The 26,855-nt window shown below is 33.8% G+C and overlaps 3 protein-coding genes across 5 annotated transcripts; all 3 read left to right on the plus strand.

Moving 5' to 3' along the window:
* Positions 1,747–12,368, plus strand: LOC105165379 (serine/threonine-protein kinase fray2). Of its 3 annotated transcripts, none has more exons than XM_011084366.2 (21): positions 1,747–1,879; positions 1,949–2,245; positions 3,125–3,379; positions 4,351–4,475; positions 5,056–5,100; positions 5,190–5,271; positions 5,345–5,413; positions 5,505–5,675; positions 5,757–5,822; positions 6,875–6,943; positions 7,031–7,168; positions 7,248–7,297; positions 7,655–7,816; positions 9,368–9,486; positions 9,583–9,677; positions 9,750–9,791; positions 10,777–10,947; positions 11,038–11,086; positions 11,175–11,215; positions 11,877–11,938; positions 12,017–12,368. In XM_011084366.2, the coding sequence occupies exons 2-21, from the start codon at positions 2,072–2,074 to the stop codon at positions 12,084–12,086; spliced, it is 2,055 nt and encodes a 684-aa protein (XP_011082668.1). In that variant the 5' UTR covers positions 1,747–1,879; positions 1,949–2,071; the 3' UTR covers positions 12,087–12,368. The 3 variants fall into 3 exon arrangements, with proteins under 3 accessions (XP_011082668.1, XP_011082678.1, XP_011082686.1); XM_011084376.2 differs by having other exon boundaries at positions 9,368–9,477; XM_011084384.2 differs by having other exon boundaries at positions 7,664–7,816.
* On the plus strand, positions 20,209–24,344 carry LOC105165396 (protein ECERIFERUM 3). The gene is made up of 11 exons (XM_011084395.2): positions 20,209–20,698; positions 20,919–21,142; positions 21,241–21,473; positions 21,575–21,794; positions 21,915–22,042; positions 22,358–22,608; positions 22,707–22,814; positions 22,898–23,104; positions 23,242–23,352; positions 23,743–23,916; positions 24,093–24,344. The coding sequence occupies exons 1-11, from the start codon at positions 20,603–20,605 to the stop codon at positions 24,246–24,248; spliced, it is 1,908 nt and encodes a 635-aa protein (XP_011082697.1). The 5' UTR covers positions 20,209–20,602; the 3' UTR covers positions 24,249–24,344.
* Positions 25,141–26,821, plus strand: LOC105165405 (fasciclin-like arabinogalactan protein 14). Its single transcript, XM_011084406.2, has one exon. It carries the CDS (start codon positions 25,683–25,685, stop codon positions 26,649–26,651), a length of 969 nt encoding a protein of 322 aa, XP_011082708.1. The 5' UTR covers positions 25,141–25,682; the 3' UTR covers positions 26,652–26,821.

The following is a 26,855-nucleotide window of genomic DNA, read 5'->3' on the forward strand; positions in this document are numbered from 1 at the left end:
AATTAAAAAAAATCAAGAGATTGTTATATTTTATAATACTTTTTTGATATACATATATAAATAATGCCTTACCTTATAAAAATATGGATTTGTTTCCATATTTACCTTATTAATTAAAGTAATTATAAGATAGTATTCATTTTCAATAACTATTTCTGAAGTTAAACTTTTCTACTATAATTTCCAACAACTGTTTTTGAAATAAAAGTTGGTGTGGTGCAGTCTTACTCATGAAGTGTAGAATACAACACTAAAGATATTTACCATCATCAATTAGAAGAAGTGTCGGGCGACTATCGACAGTATATCTCCCTATTTGAATCGAGTCGTTGTCAAGATCTGTAAGTTGCTTTTGTTGTTAGTCTTATATAGCTTATTGTTAATCCCTTAAAACGTTGTTAGTTTTAGACGTTATAAGGCGGAATAGTGTTGGTGTCGTGACACGGACTGTTAAGTAACATATGACACATTGATCGAGAAACGTCGGCCGATTGGAAAATGTCATGTGAGGGTGTATGACTTAGGCACACAACTGCTGAAGGTATGGGCCGTAGGTACAGAATGGGATGTGGTAGTTGGTTTCAACATCATTTTGACATTTGTTAGCTGAGGACAATATGAGACAAAGTGTGAGAGGCATTGTAGGAAATAATGGAAGGATGAAGATGATGTGCGCAAAAGGACAATGTTGGCGAGACAGATTGGTGGTGTGTGGGCAGGACGTTGAGTGGGATTTCTTGGAAGAAGTTGGACATTGCACGCAGAATGACTAAATGTTGTCAGCAAGACCAAGACTTGGTGTTTGGGTTGCAAACTAAGGCAAGAGACAATTTAAACAAGTTGTACAAATAATTGATGCTGTTTAATTCAAGATAACTGCCTACCATATACCAATGTGGTTGCACATTTTTTTTTCGAGTTAGAGCGTGACACAGTGCTCAAGTAAATTTACTTGTACAGAAACTAAGGAACAAACTCAAAATTGGGTGATTTACCTATAAATATATGTTGTCTTTTAAGTTTTTACATTCATCCGTCTGTCGATAAATATATCTTCTTTTTTATTTGGTTAAATAGATAAATTAAAAATTAAAAATTGTATACACGCATCAATGTGCTCTAGTTGCTAATACATTTATTAAGTGTGATAACCGGAAAGGAGAGATTCAAATTCTTTAACTAACTATAACAATTGGCAAAGTATGTACGCGGCCTAAAAATGCCTTTAATCATACTTATGTTTTTTTTATCCCCATATAACTATATATTTTTTTATTAAGTAATTTTATTAATAATTTATTATTCAAACATACATGAGATTAATTTAGGTTTAAATATGTAAAATGAGCAAATAAATCCCTATGAAAAAAATTAGCAAATTATCTCTGTATTTCGAAAAACGTAGTAAATTACCCTCTATCAATAGTTTAAATATGAGATAATTTACTTTATTTTTCAAAACACAAAAAATAATTTGCTATTTTATTTTTTATATAGGATTTTTGTTATTTTTTTATATTACAGGAAGATAAATTGTATTTTTTTTTCATAATTTAATTTATTAATTTGAATCAATTATTTAGTTTACATTTCTTTCATTAATTCAATAAATATGATAAAAATTTAAATTATTATACACGCGTTAGATATACGTTAAATATCTTGATTCCACAAGCATATACGTATGATCTCCTCTATATCTATATAACTACCTTAATTTCAGGTGGATTCTATTTACCGTTTCCACGTTTCCTCTATTTTGGTAGTATTAAATTGATTCGCCTCCCATGGACTGGACTCAGCTCATTCCCCGTGAGTCCATTTTTCCGCCTATATTCGAATCACATGCAGCCAGACTAAACCAAGGAAAAATCCGGAGGTAAAGTTGGAAATTTTCTGTATTTTTGTTGGATTTTTTGGAATCAGTGACATTTTCTGTTTAATGCAGAAAGGATTTGCGGATCGCCGGCGGAGCGACGTGCACGCGTGTTTCGACGATGATTTGCCTCGATATGTAGGAGTTTGCGCCTGTATACGCGTATATTGGGAGTAGATTGAGGTTTTGGATGCGATGGATAAGGAGAAGGAGGAGAAGAAGAAGTATCCGATTGGAGCGGAGTATTACACTCTGTATGAAGAGGTGGGGACGGGAGCCAGCGCTACAGTTAGTCGGGCGCTATGCATCCCGCTCAATGAGATTGTCGCGGTCAAAATCATGGACTTTGAACGCAGTAACTGCAATCTGGTAACGCTCCCTCTGTTTACGAATTAATAAATATATGCATGTGGATGTAGTTAGAATGCTATAGGATTTCTGTTGCTGGAAACAAGTGTTCTGTTTCTGTTTTCTTAGGATTTCTTCCTGGAATTTGATTTTGATATGTGCACGTGGTGCAAATATATGTGTATCTGTAATAGAGGCAAGTTAATGTTTTCGGTAGAAGTTTGTTGGTTCTTGGCGATTTAGTGAATATGGGAAAACTTTGTACTTTTAGAGGCACGTGTTGACTGTTTCTTAGATCGTATCAAAGAGTTGGAGAGTTAGTAGGAAAAATGAAGCTGCTGATGAGGAAGGGTTTTAACTGTTCATGAGCATCTAATACTGCATGGTAATGAGAAGATTTTTATTTTGAGTATGGTTTGGAGATATTTGAAGATGCAATTTATTAGTGGTCCAGTTGTTGTAAATTTACATAACGAGATGGTTTGACATTCGAAGTTCTTGTTTTCATTTATTGTGGGATTATGGGAGCTAGATGTTACTGTATTCAATAAATATCTCTGCTTCCTAGGATGTAAGGATATAGAAACTTTATACTACAAATGGAGACGGTTTAGAGTATATCTCTAATTTTATTTCCTGTAATATCTTATTTCGATTGAGCAAGAAGTCCTGTACTTGTTGTTAATTGATTTGGATTTAAATTTGAAACGTTTATTTAGAGCTTTATAGCGAAATTTTGCTGTCATTAGATGGAAACTGGTCTCTGATGCTAGTATACATTCATCATAACATTCTGGTTTCGTTGTTAACTTGCTCTCCTACTTGAGATTATCATTGAGTCCTCTCTTCTGGAAACGTGATAAAGTGTATTGTCTGATTGAGTTCTTGTTTGCAACCCAGAATAACATTTCACGGGAATCACAACTAATGTTCCTTGTTGACCACCCCAATGTTCTTAAATCACACTGCTCCTTTGTCTGTGATCATAATTTGTGGGTCGTAATGCCTTACATGGCTGGAGGTTCTTGCCTACACATATTGAAAGCTGCACATCCGGATGGTTTCGAGGAGGTTGTTATTGCAACAATTTTGCGTGAGGTGTTGAAGGGCCTGGACTATCTTCATCAACATGGCCACATCCATCGGGATGTCAAAGTAAGTAGATAATATATGAAATTGTTCCATATTCACGCTGTTATTTGTTTTTCATTAATTTCATGAGGTGCCAATTTAAATGAAGTTCTGAAATATATAGGACCATGTATTTGTTGGTCTATTTGGTGGTGTTCACGGTGTATATATACATACATATATATATTTGTTGAGGATATAACTACTAATATTCAGCCGCTCTTCTTCCCATTTTACTGTAGATGTATGTGTCAATATTCAGCTAAATGAGCAATCTGAATTGTAACGCATAAAATGTCATGTACATTTAAAAGTGACGGACTGGTGCAATCCAATTGAATCTATCAATTTAAATGAAGTTCTGAAACATATGGAGCCATATATCTGTTGGTCTATTGGTCGAGGATATAACTATTATTAGACAGCTTCTCTTCTTCCTTTTTGCTCTAGCTGTACGTGTCAACATTTCAGCTGAATTGGCGTTCAGAATATTCGTCCAGATAAATGTGAATACATTTAAAAAGGGGGAAAACTTTGTTTACCTATTTCAATATATCTGAATTTTGATTCTCTATTTTGCCTTTTGGCAATTTCACATATACAAACATAATCCTTGGCTCTTTGTCTCCCGGAGGCTTTATTTAGACTTAACATAGTTTAACGCATACTGGGACTGCTGAAAGGGGAAAAAGGGAAAAAAAAAGTTTCATGAACTCATTTAACGTGATATCTTATTGAAGAGAAGTAAACACATACTACTGACAGTGCAAGCAGAATTACGGTTTAGTATTTTATTGATGCCCATATGATGATTGTTTTTTTTTTTTTTTTTGAGAATGAAGATTAGACCACTTTCTTTGGGCTTCACAATCTCTTGGTCACTTACTTCAACACCTTCATAAAGAATCAGCACCAAATCATTGGCAGATTGCAGTAAATCTCGATCTTTTATTATCTTAATCTTAGGCGTCATTGTGTTGTTTGGTTTTTTGCAGGCTGGTAATATTCTCATTGATTCACATGGTGGAATCAAACTGGGAGATTTTGGTGTTTCTGCCTGTTTGTTTGATTCTGGTGATAGGCAACGGACGAGGAATACTTTTGTGGGCACCCCTTGCTGGTAGACTACCCTTATACGCAAGTCATTTTATCCCGGGAAATCAACTCCTATTGCTATCAGCAGTTCACGACAGAAAGATAATACGCCACAAGCAAAATATAGTAAATAAAAGGGTAAATTACAACGGGCTCCCCTGAGGTTTACAATAATTACAAATACCTCCTCGTTTTAAAAAATTACAAATACCCTCCCTGAAATTACAAATATCTTAACACCCCTTGTGACATCTCACTGTAGGGGGTTATTTGTTTGGGTATTTGTAATTTCAGGGAAGTATTTATAATTTTTAAATAACGAGGAGTATTTGTAATTAAGGCAAACCTGAGGAGCCCATTGTAATTTACCGTAAATAAAAAACACACACATCTGTGTGTTAATGTATGTGTAATATGGATGAATGTTTATAACTTGAATATGTAAGGATATGTGTGTATGTATTCATTCATATATTATGCATGCACACTCACACATAATGCATATACATGTATATTTTATGCATATGCATACACATGCTTACCTATAAATATGTCAGCAGCTTTCAGTTTTTGCATCCTTATGATGGGATGTCTGTGATTTGCAGGATGGCTCCGGAGGTGATGGAGCAAGTGCATGGTTATGACTTCAAGTCTGTTAATCTGTTCCAAATTATACTCTTTCTTAATGTAACTGAATATTTGAACATATTCTTACCTAATGGATTGGCAATTGCTCTAGAGCTGATATTTGGTCCTTTGGTATAACTGCTTTGGAGCTTGCTCATGGTCATGCCCCTTTCTCAAAGTATCCTCCAATGAAGGTGCCTAATGGTATAGCAATTTGCTTTCTTTGTGTATGTAAGCTTCTTCTGATCCAAGGTACATATTTTCTAGGTATTGCTTATAACATTGCAAAATGCACCACCTGGCCTAGATTATGAGAGAGACAAAAAGTTTTCAAAGGTATGCTTGCCAAGTCATGCACTGAGTACTGACTGATAACCGTTTGCTGCTTTATTGACATGTTGTTTCTGTCTGTATTTGGTTTATTTAGTCCTTTAAGCAGATGATTGCAAGTTGTTTGGTGAAAGATCCTTCGCAAAGGCCTTCTGCAAAACGGTTGTTAAGAAATCCTTTTTTCAAGCAAGCTAGATCAAATGATTATATAGCTAGAACTCTTCTAGAGGGGTTGCCAGCTCTTGGTGATCGTCTTCAGGCATTAAAGGTTATTGAATATGTCTAGATATTGCTATATACTACTACAAGTGTCAACCCTTTTCTAATAGAGGTTATAAATTGATTCCAGAGACATGAGGAAGATATGCTTGCACAAAAGAAAATGCCAAATGGGGAGAAAGAGGAAATATCACAGGTTTGCTTTTATATCTGCAGCAAGAAGCTTTTCACTACCATTTTCTGAGGACCATCCTGGTTATCCATCTGTTTCTCTTGTTTTCCACTTTAAAAGATTAGAAAATGAAAATATTTGGATTAGTGTGAATACAATGAATTCTGATTGACACATTTTTTTTTCTAAAAAAAATCAGTTGTTAGTTATCTACTTATGCATGCTATCCTTTTCTCTGAAATCCTATTAAGGTGGTTTTGAGTGAAATTGAAATCATCTGTAGTTTGTCTTAGAAACGATCCGGAAAACTCATGAGGAATCACTTACTATGATATAAATGTACAATCAAACATGATTAACCTGAAAATATATAATATTCTAAGATGTTGATAATGAATAGGATACTGCCACTGTAAATCTCTAATTATCATCCTCAAACCAGACTTGGTGACCCATGCATGCCTCACTCCTGCATATGAATCGGTTGAGTTCTGACTCTCCAGACATACTTGAACTATTTCGGTATCAGACATCAATTCAGGGATTCACTTTAATACAAGATTAAACCCTTTGCATTAGATTTTTGTAATAACTACTCATGTTTGCAAAGTAAGTTTATCGTACTACGCAGATGTTCCTGAGGTCAAACTTGAAAACATTGACAATTATAGAAAGTATAAACAAGTCTTTTCTTCTCTGAACCAATCTGTTCTATTTGCATCATAGTTTTCAACTGTCTGTGTTGAAATCACATAGGCGACTCCCCAATGAATGAGATTGCAAAGACTACTTGCACCTGATTGTGAAAAAAATTGATGTTGCAGATATAAGAGGATCAGGCATTAGTTAGATTCTTCTGTAACTTGCAAGGTGGTTGTTAGACAAGGGGATGATTCTAGAAAACTGTAACACCTTGAAGGTTAGCTGAAGTTGGCTAAAGTAGTTGTTTATTTAGTGGCAAAACTTTAACTGTCAAGAAGTTCTTAACCTGTTAAAAGATAATTGTGCTGATGATAGGAATTAGGATGAATGTTAATTAATTGGTTATAAGTTTTCAATGCACTTGGTATCTGCAGAATGAATATAACCGTGGGATTAGTGGTTGGAACTTCGACCTTGAAGATCTGAAGGCCCAGGCTTCATTGGTATTCACTCTTTCAATACTGATATATTGCTGCAAATGTTTGATCAGAGTGAGGAAAAAGTACATCTTATCTTGCTTCCTAATCCAGGATGATGATACTATTATAGAAACAGATGGAGATCTGCATTACAAACAACTCAAGCACCAGCCATTTTCGTCCAGACGTTTTACACTCCTTCAACACCAATCGTCCTCTGCAAGTCAACATTCAGATACTGCAGACTCTGTATGTCATTACCAATGGTTGTATCAAATGAAGGAAGATAGTGTCCTAACTCTTAGTCTAACATAATAATTGTTCACAGGATGATAATGCCCATAACTCTCTTTCATCAGTTGACTCCACTACTATCACGTATGTTCCAATAATTTGCCAATCCTTTTATTCTTCAGTAATCTCTTGTTTCTCCCACGTAGTTCGTGATACCTGCTCTGATACCACCTATTTGCTTCCTTTCTTCTCATGTTCATGCTATGTTAATGCAGCATAATTAGTTTGATAACGCACATATGCTTTCTCTTGTTATTGATAATGCATATATACTTCCTCTGATATCATAAACCCAAACCCTGCATCTGTGTTTCTCAGTTTCAGATTAAACCATGCATGTATGTCCACCTATGGTTTTGCTTCCTGAATATTTCTATCTCTTATTGAACCTTCACCTAATATCCTCATCAATACATGCACTAATAAAACTTATCTTCCTAGGGTGAAAAGTGAAAAATCTGATGATGATGTGAGTGTGTCTGGTTCAACAATTGAGCAGTCAGCAACAAATACATCTCCCGGCCCTGAAATTCTGGTGGAGAAACCTGTCCCTGAGGTGAATAAAAGATCATCAAATGGAGCTCCGGCAAGTTCTAATCAGAGGTATGATGTTCTTCTAGATTCACTGGAGTCCTTACCTCCATTGCTCTTTGTATTGCATTATTTCTTTTAATTATATTTCTAGGTTCTATAGTCTGAAAAGTGAAACAATACACAAGATGTTCTTCAAAAGTAATAGACAATGATGCCTTCATATTAGAAAATGCACAGACAATTATAGTTGTCTTAATGAAATTGGCTGCCAGCTATTTCCAGAAAGAAAAGGAAATTCAACTTGATGTTTCAAATTGACAAGTAGTTGACCTGGACGAGACAGCTTGGAAAAATCACAGACTAGTTCCATTTAAGGTTTTGAGTTGTGTGAATTTTATGTTTTAAACATATGCTCAATAAGACAAGACATGCATATTTACCTTATTTTAGCAATTTAATTTTTTTTATTGTCATGCATTTGCTCTAATTTCTCTACATACATCTCTTTTCATCTTCCTTTTTTATTTGTCTTTTTAGCTCTTTTTTTTTTTTCAAAATGATCAGTTACACTCACACCCTCTATGTACTTACCCTTTATCCACTTAAAATTTTAAAATTACACCTAGACCCCCTCGAAAAATGCTTCATTTATTATTGCACCCTTATGGATAAGAGTTTGAATGAAAAATGCTAATATAAGCAAAAAAGTTAATTCAATTTTCGATTGTATCTCTCTTACACAGTGGTCTATACCAAGATATCCTAGGTAATGTTTTCAAACATTGTAGGGACATAAATAATCTATATATATATTGTTAAGAAAAGGGATAATTGTAATGAAGTACTATTATGGGATTATAGTTGTTGGAGATGGACAAAAAAGTTGTACTGTTTATGGTTATATATATCTTTTCTTATATGTAAAGTAAGGTTATAAGTATTCTTGCTTCTATTACATAAAAATATCTGGTCCAATCGCAGCTTCTGGTATCGTAGGATTGAAATATACGAAAAAGGAAATGTCTATAGAAGCAATGTGGGGTAAAAAAACAACACTATATTTAAGAGTGCAACAAATCTTGAAAGAATGTTCTAGTGTTGCCCTACAAGTTATGGGCCATAAATCTTATGGTACTTGTGATTTTCACTCTGCGCCAACTAGTAAGACTGTTTCCAAATAATATAATCAATACACACATCCCAATAAAAACTAATTCGTTAATTAATCTAATCAATCTCTACATAAGAAGAGTAACTTATTGTATAGTTACCTTATAAAGACATATTTACAAAATGTATACCTCAGTTACCAGTTCCAGAAACACCCTTTCAACTATGAAAAGTTCAATATAATACATTCACAGGCAAAATGATCATTTATAAATTTATTATCTTGAGTATTCTTTAAATTTTCATTTTAAGAAACAGAAATTTCATTATTTGCATTAGGGTTTACAAACGGGATGTTTTGGGAGGGGCTATGAATTTTCTTGGTAACATTATCCAAGGATAAAGTTACATAAAGAATTCTTTGCCCCTCAAGTTCTTTAACTGTGATGCTTCATTAAAGTTTTGTTGACAGTATGTCTCATGTTTATATTTTTGGTCATGTAATCCCAGAGACAAATTCCAAAGTCAATCACAGAATTCATCAAGTAGTGTGATTACAAACCTGCAAATACTGGATGATGCTCACGCTGAAACAATACCCAGAAGTTCAAAAACCTCATGCAAGTCAAGTATATTGTTTGGAACTTTGTCTTTCAATAAACATTTTTGGTGTGGTTTGTGTTAATACTATCTGGGTTCTTGATGAACTGCATATTTATTTGCAGTAAGTGGTGATGAAGTTGATGAGAAGACAAAAAATACTGTTGTTAGGCAGAAAGGACGATTTAAGGTTACATCAGAGAGTGCTGATATGGAAAAGGTTACAATTCAGCTCTTCTTATGTGTTGTCTTGTTATCATTTATTTCAAATTGAACTTTTCCTTTCTTTTAGGTGGTACCAGGTCCTATGCTACCAAAAAGCCACAGTATGCAGGTTAGGTTTGAAATCTGCATTATGACATAAAGAATCCTACACTCTAGTTGGACATGATTTCGTTTTTCCTTTTTGTTCCTTTCTAATGGTTCTCTTGCAGCTAGAATTATCTGTCTTTTCCAAAAGTTTTGTAGCTGTCCTCATTTTTTGTTGGTTTTCTTGTGGGTAAATGAGGCAAGTCAAAAGGATCACTTAAGCAGGGGATTTTCTTGTCTCTTTATATATGATAACGTTTGTTCTCAGCAGATTGAAATTTAAAATGCTGCGTCTACAAATGTTAACTGTTCTGCGTTGCCGTTGTGTCCTGTGTCACTGCGTTTGTTGTTATATGTTATAGTTGATCTATTATTCAATGTCATTCGATATATCTATCTAAAAAGTTACTAAGATTTGAGGACTTGTGATTAACTTAACTTGGTTTTGAATAACCAGTGACTGGCCTTTTGTTGTTCATGGGAGCCTTACGGGAACTAAAGCTATGCATTCCACCTGAGGGATAAACAACTTGGAAAAAGTTTGTTTTTCAAGTCAGCTTATTATTTTTTTACACTTCATGGAGAGTACTGTGCATATATTTATCTTTAAGGGAACTAAACTATGCATTCCACTTGAGGGATAAACAACTTGAAAAAAAAATGTTTTTCAAGTCAGCTTATTACTTTTTACACTTCATGGAGGGTACTGTGCATATACGTTGGTGTCTATTAGAATGTCTTGAAAGAATATTTTGGAATGTTTACGTAATTGCTCAACGTCTTGCCATTGCCTTCACCGATGCCTTCGACAATGCCACCAGTGACTATCCTTTTGTTGTTCATGGGAGCCTTAAAGGAACTAAATCTATGCATTTCACCTGAGGGTTAAACAACTTGAAAAAAAATTGTTTTTCAAGTCAGCTTATTACTTTTTACACTTCATGGAGGGTACTGTTTATATATGTTGGTTTCTATTAGAATGTCTTAAAAAAATATTTTGGAATGTTTAGGTAATTGCTCAACGTCTTAACATTGCCTCACCATTGCCCTCACCATTGCCTTCGACAACGCCTTCAACAACGCCTTCACTGTCGCCTTATAATGCTACTCAATCAAATCCGCTTGCTCAAGTGCTTTTTCCCTGTCTGCAATATGTCCTGCACACAAATATTATGCAAAGGGTAATGTTCTTCCTCAAAGGAATAATTTGTTTTGTTTCTTGTAAGTATTCGGTATAATCTGCAGTTTTTCTCTTTGCCTTTCCCCAACAGGATTCTCTTCTTACTGCAATGAAGCAAGTAGGTTTTGGAGATTGTACAGGTATCAACAATTAATGCAACTGCAGATAGAATGTTCTATAAATATACTTTTCTGCACTCACTCTGACTACCCATCTTTGGAGACACAGGATACACAATGATGAATGCGGCTGTGACAGAAAAGTCCTTGGTATGTAAAAGGATAGGGTTATCAATAACCAAGCATGTGATCCGTAATCACAACTTTTCCCCTTGACATGTAGCTAGTGAAAGCAGAAATTTTGCCAGCACATCTTGATTCTGTCTATAAATATCAGGGTCATCAGATATAAACACGTTAATCTTCCTTCACATTGCAACTTTATATGTTGTTGTCTTTTTGTTAACCTTCCGATAGCTTTGCCTATGTGAAGTGGGGCATGGTCGAGGGGTTTGGGGGTTCAGAGTTGGGGGGAAAATGATCCTAGATGTGTGTGTGTCTCCGTTTGTTTGCCTTCTTCAGTATTTATGCAGTTCAAGAAAAAAAATCATGAAGGAAACTGTTTAGTATAATGCTATGGTATTTGTACATCTTATGTTATTTCTTTTCTTTGTTTATGGTATTCAACTAGACTTAATTAATTTCAAATTTTGTGCTTACATTCTTGGAAGATGAGAAGAAAACTGATGCCAATTTAGCTTTTCTTATTTGTTTTCCTTTCACTAAATCAAAGACATGTTGTTTCGCATTTAAGTTCCAATACATTCCCCTAGTGTTCTTAATTTTTTCAACTATGATCTTCAGGATTTCATACATCTTCTTGGTTTACTATTCTCAAGCATATATTTTACCATGCAATGTTGTCTTATAGTTGGAGGTCGCTCATGATAGGGAAAAGGAGTTAATCCGTGAGATGACTGATCTGCTCTCCAGGTATGCATCGCTATGCACAATATACATAAATCAGGCTCTGTGCAATGAAATATCTGTACTGAAATTTCTTTTTTGAAGGCTCATATGCGTCCAGGATGAGCTTAAAAAATGTAAAGCTGAAAGCGCACAGGTGAACTCCTTCAGTTAACTTTTCACATCTAAAAACCACAGTTTGTTATGCGACTAACACGTTAGTTTTGGTGTGCAATAGCAGCTTTCAAATATGAAAGATAGATTTAAGTGATAAACTGAAGCAGCTAAGTCACAAGTAGCTTGATAGACCATTATTCACTCTGTTGTGTACAGTTGATATATTGCTGCACTAACATGTGGTTAGATACTAATCCGAAATACAAATGGACTTGAAGTTTGTCTATTTATTTGCATCTTCGGAACGAGTTAGAAATCTAGCATACTGTTTCTTGGGCTACCTCTCTGTTTATCCTTTCTTCATTTCTTTGTATGCGTTACCTGTGAATTTTTGTGCTTTAATCTACATGTAATTTTCTGTGGTTAAAGTACGAGAAGCTTCTAATGTTTTTTGCCATCACTAACTCTTGATTTTCTCCCCTTCATTTTTCTTTACGGAAGAACAATCTTGTTGGGAATTTATACCCAAGTGATAAGCCCTAACTTACTGGTCCTGGGCCAAATAATAATTTTCAATAGAGATAAAGCAAATAAATGAATCGTATGAACAAGGCTTAGAGAACCAGATCCGGTGAAGGTCTCTCGCAGCCACTCAAGCCGGCAACCTCACTCACCAGTTGCAAGTTTTACTAGAAAACAGTAACCCGATCCACCAAGGACCAAAGCACAACCAACCAACACAACTAAGGGTCACATATTCGTTCACAAAGAACAAAGGGGATTTTTGAGGTTCTGGTATTGTTTTTTGAGTTGTTAAATAAACCAAAACAAAGGGGAGGGGGAATTTATAGTGGTCGAACATTGAAAACAAAGGTGGTGTAGATTTTTTCAAGACCATGAAAATGGCTGTTTAGAGAAACAAGGGAGAGAGAGAGAGAGAGAGAGAGAGAGAAGAGAGAGAGAGAGAGAGAGAGAGAGAGAGAGAGGGGGGAGAGAGAGAAGAGAGAGAGAGAGAGAGAGAGAGAGAGAGAGAGAGAAGGGATGAGGAAGATGAAGAGAAACATGGCCGAGAGAAATGAGGGGAAAGGAATAAAAGTTAGGATTAAGTAGCCGGGTCAAGGTAAGTGGGTTGGGCTGCTATCCAAGCGAGTGAGGAATTGGGCCGATAGTTTTGGGCCTATCACAAATGGTCCTGGGCCAAATAATAATTTCAAACAAACTTGAACTTTTACCATTTAAATTTAGTCAAGAGATTGTAAAATATGTAGGATTGGCCCGAAATAGATGGTGTCTTTTATGGTATCACATTACATACGTCGAAGCTCAAATGATATGGGTTATTGATTTGCTGCTGAGTGATGCTAACTTTAGCTTAGTATGTGGTGTAAGTTTTCAAATACGAGACAATTAGATACTCGCATTGCTCTAATTGTGGCATCTCTAGGTGAGATTAGGCTGTTTTAAGTATGATTTATAGTCCAAATAGTAAGAATTAAATCATTTTCGGAAAGTATAATCACTCCCCCCACTCCAGCTCAATCTAGAATGACTTTTCTTTCCACTCCTGCCAAAAAAGCATCTTTCCATGTTGGAAAAAACGCACAGTCAAACTAATATTGTTATACTAGTGAGACTTGGCTATCTTCTCTCTGTACATAAACAACCGTCTTAGGTTGCAAGAATTATAAGAGCCCTTCTTACTAAATACTTGTCAAAAAAGAAAGACAATGTGGTATCTGGTTATGATGCTGTACCAGATATATTGACGTATATATTGATATCTGGTAATGTATAATCTTGGTGAGGATGGAGTGGTCATGATTTGATTTTCTTCTTCTTCTTTTTCTTTCTTTTCTTAGAAATAATGAAATAAATTTATAAAGCTCATCACATAATTTGAAAAATCTTCTGAAACTCACAACACACACCCCATACATATGCAGGCGCGTGGAACACAAATGATTAAAGGAAGAATTCCCAACTTTACATGAATTTCTCACAAGGAACACGCCTAACCCTAAATCTGCATAAACTATATATGTAATAGACTTCCTTCCTTGCTAGGAAAATCAACCAATTGTGTTGCGAGTTTCTGCCTACTCAGCACCATGTGGCAACTCTTGTCTTGGTTAAGAACAATCACAATCCATCCCTACATGCACTTACCATCTCTTGTGCACGTGCGCATGTGGTACATAGCTGAACTCTTGTCCCAACTATCAACTCTAATTTTTACAGACTTGAAATAAATTATAATTATAAGATTATTTTAGCAATTAAAATTAAAAAAATATCTTTTTTTTCTTTTGTTCCCATTCTTTCTCCCACTCTAATTCTTTTTCAGTCATACGGAAAATAACTCGAGCGAAGTTTGGTTATAAAATGTGAAATGAATGGGAACGAAAACGGAAAAAACATTTGAAAATATGTGAGTGGAATGAGCCATCAAAGGACGGACCACGAGATCCGTGTGCACATTGTCAACTGCCCGTCATACTTACACAAAATTCTTATGTACATCTTATGTTAAAATACTAAATAATTTATACTATTTATTAAGTAGGGTTAAGGGTTTTATAATAATTAATTTTGATTTAAAGCTCTTGTCCGATTAAGAATCTCGAATCTTTTGCTTCTCGAATGGTGCTTGTATTGCAGTAGATGCCTGCCCGAAAGAAGCAAGGATACCTTCTTTGATACAGTACTTTTGGTGTATAAAGTTTCAAATTTCGGATCTTCCATTGCAAAAATTTCATGAGAAACGAAATCATAGGCACATAGGTTCACGGCCAAACCTACTACTCTAAAAGTAATCATCCATATATCAATTATTAGTACAAATAACATAAAAAAATATATAACCAATATTTACTAGGAAAGAAACAACCCAAAAATTTTGGGACCAAAAACGGTTAGACATTGACTAAGTTTCTTCAACTTGATTGGGTTAAAAAAATTTAATTCAACAACAAGTACAAGTGTGTAAAATGAGATTCCTAGTGATAAAAATGTAGGTAAGATAGGAAGGTATGGGATTGGCATAAGAGTGAGTAGCATTTAAATGAAGAATAAGAGGTTTGTACACTACTAATCGGCTCCTTTTTGCATTCCATCTACATGTAGCACGGAACTAGATGTCCAAAAAGTCTCTTGCACTTTTTCTTTTAGGACGAGCTATCCTAACAAGCTTCCATTCCACTATCGAAAAGAGAAGTTTACCACCACCTACGCCTATATATTCCACTCACCCTATTCGCTTTGATTTTATTTCAAGACAAGGTAATAGGATGTCTAAAATCTTTCAACTAATTCTTGGTCTTAATTAGAGACGGGACCACTCATCTGCTCTCAGAATAGTGTTATTATCTTTTATAAAACTTTTGTTATCACCAATTTATATTCTGTATTTTATTTAAAATCGATTTACATCATCCATTTTTTAAATAAATGACATCATTTTATTATAATTGTTTTATAACGTAATAACAACAAATTTTTATGTAGGCACACATATCGAGTTTACCGTTACCGTTAATTTTTAAATAATTTATAAAGTGATCAAATATGATTTCTCCACCGCTGAAGAAACCGCCCAACATTAAATTTTGGGCAGATTTGCCATACCTGAACTGTGACCGGCTCGGCCGGTGACGTGCTTTTATAGTGCTGCAAACCGTGAAAACCCTAGAAAAGTGAGCCCTTTCCTCTTCAATTTATGTTGTTGACTGTGTTGTATGGATACTGACATCTGTCGTATGATGCAATTTGTAATTCGATCAATATTTTGTTATATAAGATATTATTTATTTTGATTTTATATGAATTTATGATTTTATTTTGAGAAGACAGCTTACAAAAAAATAAGGATTTAAAGTTTATAAGTTACACAAACTCATGCAATTGATAGGGAACATGTGTCTACATCACATATTACTTTAAATTATAATAGATTGGCTGTCGTGGCACGACGTCCTTCCGTGTATAAAATAAATAATCTTTCATATTTTAAAATATATTATAAATAAGAATAAAATATATAAATTCACATATCGCATTTAAAAAAAAGATAGAAATAAAAGAAAATCAACTTAAGGTATTATTGACACAACAAAATAATTAATGTAGTGGTGTTAAAATCACGTGGAGTCACTTTTATGAAATAAAAAATAATTGTAATTTATTTTAAAATTATCTAATTAAAGATATAATTGTCATATTCATAAATTGGTGCGGTAATATCATTAACCGTGCTTTGTGAGTGTGGTTGGTCGTTTATATATATACACTAACCATCATGGCACGTGGTCATTGCGTGTGTATAATAAATAATATTTTATATTTTAAAATATATTGTGAATAAGAGTAAAAAATATAAACCAATACATTACCTCAACAAAAAGAAAGAAAGAAAAAAAATAGTTTAACAATTAATGTAAATTTTGAAAAGCTAAATAAAGTTAGTTATTTTATCATCAAGACATTTTTTACTTCACAAAAAATTGGTTCGATAATATCATTAATCACCGTTTATAAGTGTGGAGGGACTTTTCTTTTTATATTAGTATAAATATATTAAAAATGAAAATGATCATAAATATTAGGACAACACTATGGTTTGAGCATAATATAAATTATGTATTAATAATTTTTTCCTACTCCTTAAAGTTTTAATCATACTTTAATTGAAGATGAAATAATTAAAAATTATACAAAAAATATTGAAAATAAATTTTTAGATTATAATTTTTTTTAATAGATTTGGCTTTAAAAATTCTAATATAAAATAAAAATATATAAAATTGTCCAAAATGTATCCGATACTCTTCAATCTGATCTAATACCGTATCCCATTTTTTTTCCTTTAATTTTGGGATGTATAGAGTAATTTTGCATCAATGCCATATCAGTAATCGGAAGGTATCCGACACTATATTTGATTATTTTTTGGAGTATTCGTACAACATAAATCCCTAAAGAGTAAAACCGATAATTTTCCAAAATATTAAGAAGAAAATACTACATATATTTATCTCAAAAATACATCATGGTATTATTAATATTTCACTTTATTTAAAAAAAAGAATATTCTATCAATTATTTGAATTGGGGTCGGTAAAATATAATAAAATTATCAAAATAGCCCTAAGTTTAAAACACATTAGAGTTGAGCTAAAATACAACAAAGGATCAAACTTCATACTCTAATACTGTTAAAATCGACTACGTCAAATATGACACCATGAATTTAGACGCTATTGCTAATTAATATGATACGAGATAGAAAATACTATAAAGTGGCTGAATACTGATATATCTGGCGGATTTTGCTAACATCATATTATTGTTACCGCTTGGTTAAAAGCGTCAAGAGGCATTATATGATAAGATTTCAACATCATCATGCAGAAGTGAGGAATTCTAGTTCGAATTGAGTTATGTAGTATCAAAAAGATTTAATTAACAAATAAGTTATTCTTTCTACGTGTTAATTAACGCGCGATTTAAGAACAATAAATGATTATGGGTATATTGCATCGACAATTGTTGAGGTTAGAATTGTCATTTATGTCAACATACCCTTAGAGTGTGTTTGGTTTGGGTGAAAAGTGAATGTATAAGAGAAGCAGAAGTAAAAATGAATGTGTAAGTAATAGTTTGGTATTTGGTTAGAAGGAAGAGATAGATGAAGTAAAACTTAATGAATATGAAACTCATCTGGAGTTCAATTTTGTTTCCGTCTGAAATTGGGTGAAAAAGTGGAAGTATAAGGCCAAAAAGATAAAAGAGTACATTTTTTATTTACTCTATTATCCATATATATCTATAATTATTTTGTAATTCTTTTCTCATTCCCACTGATAATACTATACATAATTACTAGAAAAAAATAATAAAATTGTTGGAGATGCATCTTTGCATTGCCTTCTTTAAGGCATTTGGAGATGATATACAAAATTATTTTGGTACCAATAAAAGGAGTTGATGTGTGAATTTGATAGTCGAAAATATTATTAGTAATTTTTATTTTATTTAAATTAAATAGTTTAAAATAAATGAACAATACTCATTTGATAAATATTTTTATTAATAAAAAATATTCTTGTTCTTATTTAATAAATATTTTCATGAATAAAATTTTTAAATTTTGATATACTAAAATTATATTATTGGTTCATTTATTTTTTTAATACAAAATTAAGAGAAATGTTATTCAGTAAAATTACAAAAATGAGTCTTTTTTTGTCAATCTGTTTTTTTCGTACTAAACAAGAGGAAGTATTTGAGATATACTCTCCTTTCAGTCACTGAAAGAAAACTATTATTTTTTCACTTTCCCTCCCCCTTTCACTTCCTTTTTCTTCTAACATGAACCAAACGAGCCCTTAAACTTACACAACACCCCTGAAATAAGTAACATTAAGACACCCTGAAAGGACGTACTTGTAATTTTGCAAAGAACAAAAAGTGCTTGTGTAATTAGGTCCAACATCAAAACAAAAAATCGATATAATTTACTTATAATTATATTATAAATATCAATATATTCATTATATATCTATACTATATATAATTGAAGAGCATCCTATTGATGTCTTCAATTTATTGGTATGTTAACTTTTTTAATTGAATAATTACTTTTAACTTTCCCACTTATTATGACTTTTCATAACTATCTTTTGGTATTTTTTTTCTCATTCATTTTTTATCTTATATGTATATATTATCTTAATTATATTTTAAATAGTTTTTAACTCTATAAAAAATAAATAATATAATTTAAAAGAATATTTTATAAAAATTATACACAGTTACTAATAATTAATTAAAATTGGGTGGATTTTTGCCACACAAAAATGGTCCAAAAGCAAGAGGAGCAGTGTCCCAAGCTCATGAGCAGTTAGGTGGGAAATCAGTTAAGAGCAGTAGCTATTTACATTAACACCCAATCACTCATCTATGATTTATTTTCATCATTATCTTTATCTTCTGAAAAATTACAAATACACACATCATAAATATTTAACAAAATATTATTATTTTGTGAAAAATTATACATAGACCCTCCAAAAATATAAATATTATTATAGAAGAGAAAGAGAAAAAAAGGGGATGACTTAAGTCCTTATTTCCATACTAAAATGTCACTGAGTTTGTATCTTACTGAAAATACAGAATTTGCCATTTTATGTGAGTGTGTTAGTCTCTGTTGGCGGCCGAAAACTCCATCAAACAATAAATAAATGTATAGAATTAGTCATTTATGTTGGTATATTATAATTAATGGTGCCTAAATTCCTTAAAAGAAATATCTTGTGACGGTTGAATTGTTTTAGAGCAACTTGGTCTAATTTTTATATAGGTTAAATATATTTTCTATGCTTGAAGTATGCATATAATCGCGTTTACCCTTATATATTATAAAAGATAATAAAACACCCCTTATAATATGAATCAAATTTTTTATGATGAAAATGTCCTTATTATTTACACCCGTTAAAATATATTTTTGTTTCAATCATTTCTCTAAATTATAATTTGAATGATTATAAATATTTTATTTAAAATCTATATTATCTAAAAATTTATGAATTTTGTATTGGTAAGAAAATTTATATAAACTCTATAAATTATATGATTTTTTTATATTTTTATATAATTTTTTATTGAATTTTTAGTTTTTTAAAGTATTGTCAATACAACTTTAAAATATTATATCGAATATATATATGTGCCATATTAATCCCCTATATTCGATAATTTTATGGGTGATGATATGATATATTTTAAGTATTTGTACGAGTAAATGAATGCAAAATATGTAAGTTATATAACATAATTTTATAAAATTATATTGAGCTTGTAAATCTTTTTATGTATTATATAATTTCTAAAAAAGCTAGACATTTTAAATATTATTGTTTAAATAAAAATTTGAATAAAATCTTAAAATTTCTAAAAGTAGTTTTGGGGAGATTTTATGATTAAACATAGTTTAGAAACTGAAATGAAAAGTATAAAGACTAAGTGGGAAGACCAAATTATTTTTTGGGGGGTTTCTGTTATACTTCATACTTTAGGGGGTGAATCAGATTATAGACATACTTTAGGGTGCAAAATGTATTTAGAAGTAAGAAGAAATTAGATGGATTGGAGTCTTGAAGTTGAAGACAAAAGGCCATCCACATCCCAACTGCAATCTGCAAATCCACCACCAAAACCCCATTAAAAGTTTATTCAAACATTGGCAGCCAACCATCTCCTGTTGGCCACGTACCTCTTCTTCCTCATTAATTTTCTTGCAACACCCACAGCTGTCCGCTATGATTCTCAACAAGAATATGTTGAAATTCTGTTACTTTGGGCCATTGTATTTGTCCCACCCTCAAACCCTATAAAGAAGGCAAGTTGTGATGAAGAATTTCCTATATTCTTGCAAGGCTATAAAAGTGTTGAGGTTGGTGCGAACAAGAATCAGAGGAAAGGGAGAGCTGAGCGGAGCTCCCATTAAAGAAGCTATCATCATTCTGCTTCACAATCCATTAATAATTGCATGTCTTTCGAATTTCACTACCTATGATGGAACAGGAGAAAGACAACAAAATCTGCAAACATAGAAGGGGAGAAGCTGGTTTATTTGCTTGGCCATGGGAGAACTTGCATAGTTTCAAGGCATGCACTCCAACCCTCTTCCGGGCCTCCTTTTTTTTTTTTGTTTTTTGTTTTTTTTTTGGGGGGGGGGGGGGGGGGAAGACAATTTCTCATAATGTTATTAATCCTTATAACATGAAGGGAAGATTTTGATTATTTTTGAATTTTAAGTTTGAAAATTTTCCGTTTCATTTTAAGAATCTGATCATCGCTGTTCTTGTGGTTGTTTGTGTGGGAACAGTATTTGTTGTATGGGCCGTTGGTTGCAAGAGTGCTTTATGCAGTTTACATTGATGGAGAAGTCAAGAATGATGATTGGTGCTTGCATATTCTCATGTTGTCTGGGCTGAGAGCTCTTGTTCATCAGCTCTGGAGCAGCTTTTCTTGTATGCTGTTCGTTAACCGTACCCGTCGGATTAATCAACAAGGTGTTGAATTTGATCAGATTGACGCTGAATGGCATTGGTATGATCTCCAAAAATCCAACTTTTGTTCCCTCCCATGTCTTCGAATTTTTGCTTCTTAGGCATGAGTTTTTGATTCTTGTCTTAATCATGCAACAGGGATAATTTTCTGATACTTCAAACTTTTGCTGCTTCGTTCTTGTACTTGAGTTTCCCCGCCTTAGCCAATCTTCCCATCTGGGATATAAGGGGTGTTATCTGCTGCCTCATGCTCCACATGGGAATCTCAGAGCCGCTCTACTACTGGTTACATAGATTATTACATTCCTCTAGTTTGTTTGAACAATATCACTGGCTCCATCATAGCTCTAAGGTTCTGCATCCTTACACAGGTACGAATGATACAAAAAGGAATTGAGATTCTGCCCAACTTTAATCGCTATGAACCAAGAATACAACCTAGCTAATTGATTTGCATATAATTGTGTTGCAGCTGAGCATGCGACGTTCTTGGAACACATATTACTTTGTGCAGTTGTTGGAATTCCAACCTTGGGGACGGTCTTTATTGGCTACGGATCGATAATCTTGATGTACGGTTACTTCTTGGTGTTTGATTTTCTTCAGTGTTTGGGGCACTGTAACGTTGAAGTTTTTCCTGATCGCCTGTTTGAGACCATTCCTCTCCTGAAATATCTTATTCGTCCGCCAACGTAAGGCTTTCATCCATCTGTTATTTTCTGTTCATTAGACCGAAAATAAGAAGAAATAATATCAACGTGAAAATAAGGTTAGACAACAACTATCTTATTTTTTTCTGTTTTTGTCTGCAGATATCACAGTCTTCACCATTCAGACATGGGGACGAATTTTTGCCTCTTCATGCCTTTGTATGATAAGTTGTGGAAGACGATGAACACCAATTCATGGGATCTTCAAAGGGAAATTAGCTCAAGAACAAGTGAGTCTTTTAATGTTAAATTGTTTTGTTAGAAAGATCAGACGATCTTTAGTTTTTGATGTTAATGTGTCTCTACCATCCCATATTGGATGAGACGAGGGGATTGAGCAAGGTGTCTTTTCTTAGACAAAACCGTGAATAGTGGGAAAATATCTCTTGTAAAGGTGTCTCACCTGCAAGCCACATAAGTACAATGTGTTAATTGGAAATTATAGGACCATAATTTTCAGTCAACTATTTTGACAAAATTTATAATCATTTTCTTCCAACGTATTTTCTTTTAACAGTTTTGATTCTTATAAAACCAAATTGCAGATAGCAGAGCACCGGATTTTGTATTTCTTGCACATGCTGTGGACGTTATGTCATCAATGCATTCTCCATTCGTTTACCGATCCTTTAGCTCAATACCTTTCAGTGCAAAGCCCTTCTTGTTTCCTGGTTGGCCTATTGCCTATATGGTGATGCTTGTTATGTGGGCAAAGTCTAAGACCTTCTTGATGAGCTTTTACTATCTCAGAGGGAGATTGTTCCAGACTTGGGCCGTCCCAAGATTTGGTTTCCAGGTAGCTGTTTTGATTAAATTCTCTATTTGCTTGCCAACACAAAAGTTTGATGTTTACTTAAATCTTGGCTGATGTATTTCTTTTTACTATGTTTGCAGTACTTTTTACCTTTTGCTACAAAAGGCATAAACAAACAAATTGAAGATGCTATCCTTAAAGCAGACAAAATTGGAGTTAAGGTTATTAGCCTTGCTGCACTAAATAAGGTAAATGTATATGACTACTGCCCTTCGGTTAAGAAGAACAGAGACATATGGTTTTTGTACTCATGTAAGAAATTTCATTGTAGAATGAAGGTCTGAATGGAGGTGGAACTCTCTTTATTAACAAGCATCCCAACCTTAAAGTTAGAGTCGTTCATGGAAACACATTAACAGCTGCTGTGATCCTAAACGAGATTCCTCAAGATGTCGGGGAAGTTTTCTTAACCGGGGCGACTTCTAAGCTCGGCAGGGCAATTGCTCTCTACCTTGCTCGACAGAAAGTCAAAGTTCTTGTAAGTACAGAACAGAACAACCAAACTACTCTTAAGAAGGACAAAGTTTTAGACTGCAATTGAATATAATCTGGTTAAGGTTAATTTGTATCTGAAATAATTGGTATGATTCTGACATAAGTATGGTGTGAACACAGATGCTAACTCTCTCTACCGAGAGATTCGCCAAGATTCAGAAAGAAGCACCGGCCGACTGCCAAAAGTACTTAGTTCAAGTTACTAAGTATCAAGCAGCTCAGCACTGTAAGGTAATTGTCTTGGTTTTGATTGCTTAAGATAGAGCACTCACAATTTGCTGCAAATAACAGGATAAAGAGGACAGATTACATTATCCTTCAAGTATGAAGTACTTCTAATCTGTGTAATTCTTGGTGAATAGGTATAGGGAATACAAAGACAACTCCCTACTTAGAACCCATATTTATTATGAAATTGCAAAAATAGATTGTGAAACGTGCGTAAATTCGAGAAGAAAAATTACAAACTTGCGCCTAGTAGTACTAATTTGTAAGGTTAGATCAGACCCCAACAACCATGATCTTACTCTAAAAGTTTGTCGAGTTTATGCTGTGTAATATTGCACTGAATATGCAATCTTGGACTCATGCACAGTCTCAACCATTGTGAAAAATTTACAGACATGGATTATAGGGAAGTGGCTGATGCCGAGAGAACAGTATTGGGCGCCATCAGGCACACATTTTCACCAGTTTGTGGTTCCACCCATCATCCCATTTAGAAGGGACTGCACTTATGGGAAGCTGGCAGCAATGAGACTCCCAGATGATGTTGAGGGGCTTGGAACATGTGAGGTATATATACTTGTTTACTCTCCTTTCCTTGCAGCAATTTTTGTATGTGAATAGTTTTTAAAAATTATTTAAAATAAAATATTTGTATAATTTTATCTATAAATATATAATAAAAAAATAAGTAAATATAAATATTGGATTTAACTCTGTTTTTTTTCCTCCCCTCTATGAATCAGTACACAATGGAAAGAGGAGTGGTTCATGCTTGCCATGCAGGAGGGTTAGTTCATTTTCTTGAAGGATGGAAGCACCATGAGGTTGGAGCTATCAATGTTGATCAGATTGATGTTGTGTGGGAAGCTGCGCTCAGACATGGCCTCAAACCCTTGTAGATTTCAGTTTCAAACTCTTCCATACTTAAAGATTTTCAATTGTATTTTATAATTCACAAGTTAATAATTATATACCACACTTAATTTTCGTTTTTATTCTCAATTATTCATAAGAATACAACACCTAAACAGACCAAATCAACCAAATCGTACAGTTAAGTTAAATTGTACAACACTTAGGGTATAACTGAAACTGCCACAAAATCGAACTACGGAATATTTTATAAATTATTATTTGGGAGAAGAGCGACATGTTGAAGCAAATAAAAAAATAGTAAGGACGTTAATTTGTTAAATTGATAGTATATCGGTGAACACTTCAAAATCTATTTAATTTGTATTTTTGGTAATTCTATATCTTGGCCCAAAATGGTGTAATTGTTATAAGATTTTCGGTAAATTATGTAAAAATCATAAAATAACACACAAAAGAGGATTTGCTTTTATAATTAGTATAAATAAATAGGTCACAAGTGTTATGTATTTTATGTATGCTTACCCGCTACTGACTGTCTGTAGGCCTTTTAGCTTCATCTTAATTATTCTTTACTAACATATATATTTTAGGATTAATTACATCATAATTTTTTTTAAAATATAAAATTATATTTTTTCTAAAAAAAACTTTTGAAATTGTACTTACATCCCTTTCGAAACTTTTAAGGTTCGCTCAGAAAATGATGATGTTAGCAAAAATATTTATATAAAATTATTTAATTTTAATCCCCATTCAATATCCACAATAATATTATTATACTTATATATAAAATATATATATAAAGTCAAAATGGTGTAATTATGATCAAATATTATTCTCGTGACAATTCAATTTGAAATTAATATTAACAAGAAAAAAATCGAAACCATAAAACAATCACCTCTTTAATACAAGCCCTCAAAATTATGTAGTGTTGAAGTGGGAGGGGCAGAAGATGGCTTTCGTCAATAAGATGATAAGTATAATGTTATGTAATTAGTTATTATCCTTACACTATATACCGATTGCATATTAAATATGATACACTGATAATGTGATTGATCAAATTTGACCAAAGAACTAGAATTTCTTGTCACAAGGCCAAGATCTTGGTCTCTGACTATAGTTTCTGCAGCTGTACAACAGTGATCATTATCCTTAATCCTTGGAGAAGTTTCTACTTAGTATTGTGGGAGAAACAGAACCAGTATGTTTCTTTTGTGTCTTTAGCTCTTCATCAATTCTCGGACAACAACCTATTTTTAAGAACCAGTTATCCTAATTTTTGCACCACAGCGGTTTCTCTTCAACCAACCAATTCCTTCAAACAAGGAGAAATAGCCTTTCCTCCTACAAACCATGTACAATCATCACCACTCATTTCTGCATGTATTAAATCATCGATTACCACCTTCTACTTTGCAGAACTCAAAAGACATTTCAGAGTTTCAACCCTGATGGGTATTAGTGTAGTAAAGATCTCTCTCTTTTCTTTCTCTCTCCTGTTCCACAGTGCCGTTGCCTTCAACATTACCCAAGTTCTCAGCCAGTATGCATCCTTCTCCACCTTCAACAGCTTCCTCACTCTGACCAACCTGGCATCCGAGATCAACAGCCGCCAATCGATCACAGTCCTCGTGGTTGAGAACAACAACTTATCCCCACTTTCTGGGAAGTCCTCGGATGTCCTAAAGAAAATTATGAGTGTGCATGTGATCCTAGATTACTTTGATGTCCCCAAGCTCCAGAAACTATCGAACAAATCCACTATTGTCACCACGCTGTTCCAGACTACTGGTTTGGCCAAAGGCCAGCAGGGGTTTGTAAATGTAACACAGTTAAGCAGTGACAGTATTGCATTTGGCTCAGCAGTGCCGGGGTCGACGATTAGTTCCAATCTCGTTAAGTCTGTTGTTTCACAGCCTTACAATTTTTCAGTGCTACAAGTGACTAATGTGATCATACCAGAAGGGATTGACGGAGCTTCGAATTCTAACTCCTCAACATCTCCATCACCGTCGTCTAGCCCCAGAGCGTCCACTGCACCATCCATGGCCCCCGGTGCATCCCCCAACTTGTCTCCAACAATATCACAATCTACGGCCCCAGCAACCTCGATCTCCCCCTCATCTTCAAATGCCCCTTCTCAGGCTCCTACGCTTGCTGCAACGCCAGGTTCAGCTCCTATCCCAAGTGCTGCACCAACTGCCAATGCACCAGTTACAGATGCTCCATCTGCGGGTGTACCATCCGCGAATGTTCCAGCGCCAGATACGCCAGTGGCAAGTACACCAGTGACAAATGGTCCAGCAGCTGATACACAACCAGCGGACAATTCTCAAAGTGCAGACAAAGCTCTCCACAGTGGTCTTGCTTCGGTACTTACAATTGCGTTATCCAGTCTTTGCCTTGCATCAAGAATCTGACAAGGAGCTAGTATCAAGTGTTCATAACATTTTAGATTTCTATTTTTTTAGATCAGTTTTAAGTTTTTTAGAAATTTTGTTACATGGATATGCAGCCCTCAACTAGAGGGTTGGACAGGGCTGTTAGATTGATTCTTTGGTACTAATGACAATCATTTAATTTCTCTCAACAGTGAGTTTCTTCTTTTGTTATACTCATGTTGG

This window comes from Sesamum indicum, linkage group LG1, assembly GCF_000512975.1.
Source record: "Sesamum indicum cultivar Zhongzhi No. 13 linkage group LG1, S_indicum_v1.0, whole genome shotgun sequence".
Taxonomy (NCBI): Eukaryota; Viridiplantae; Streptophyta; class Magnoliopsida; order Lamiales; family Pedaliaceae; genus Sesamum; species Sesamum indicum.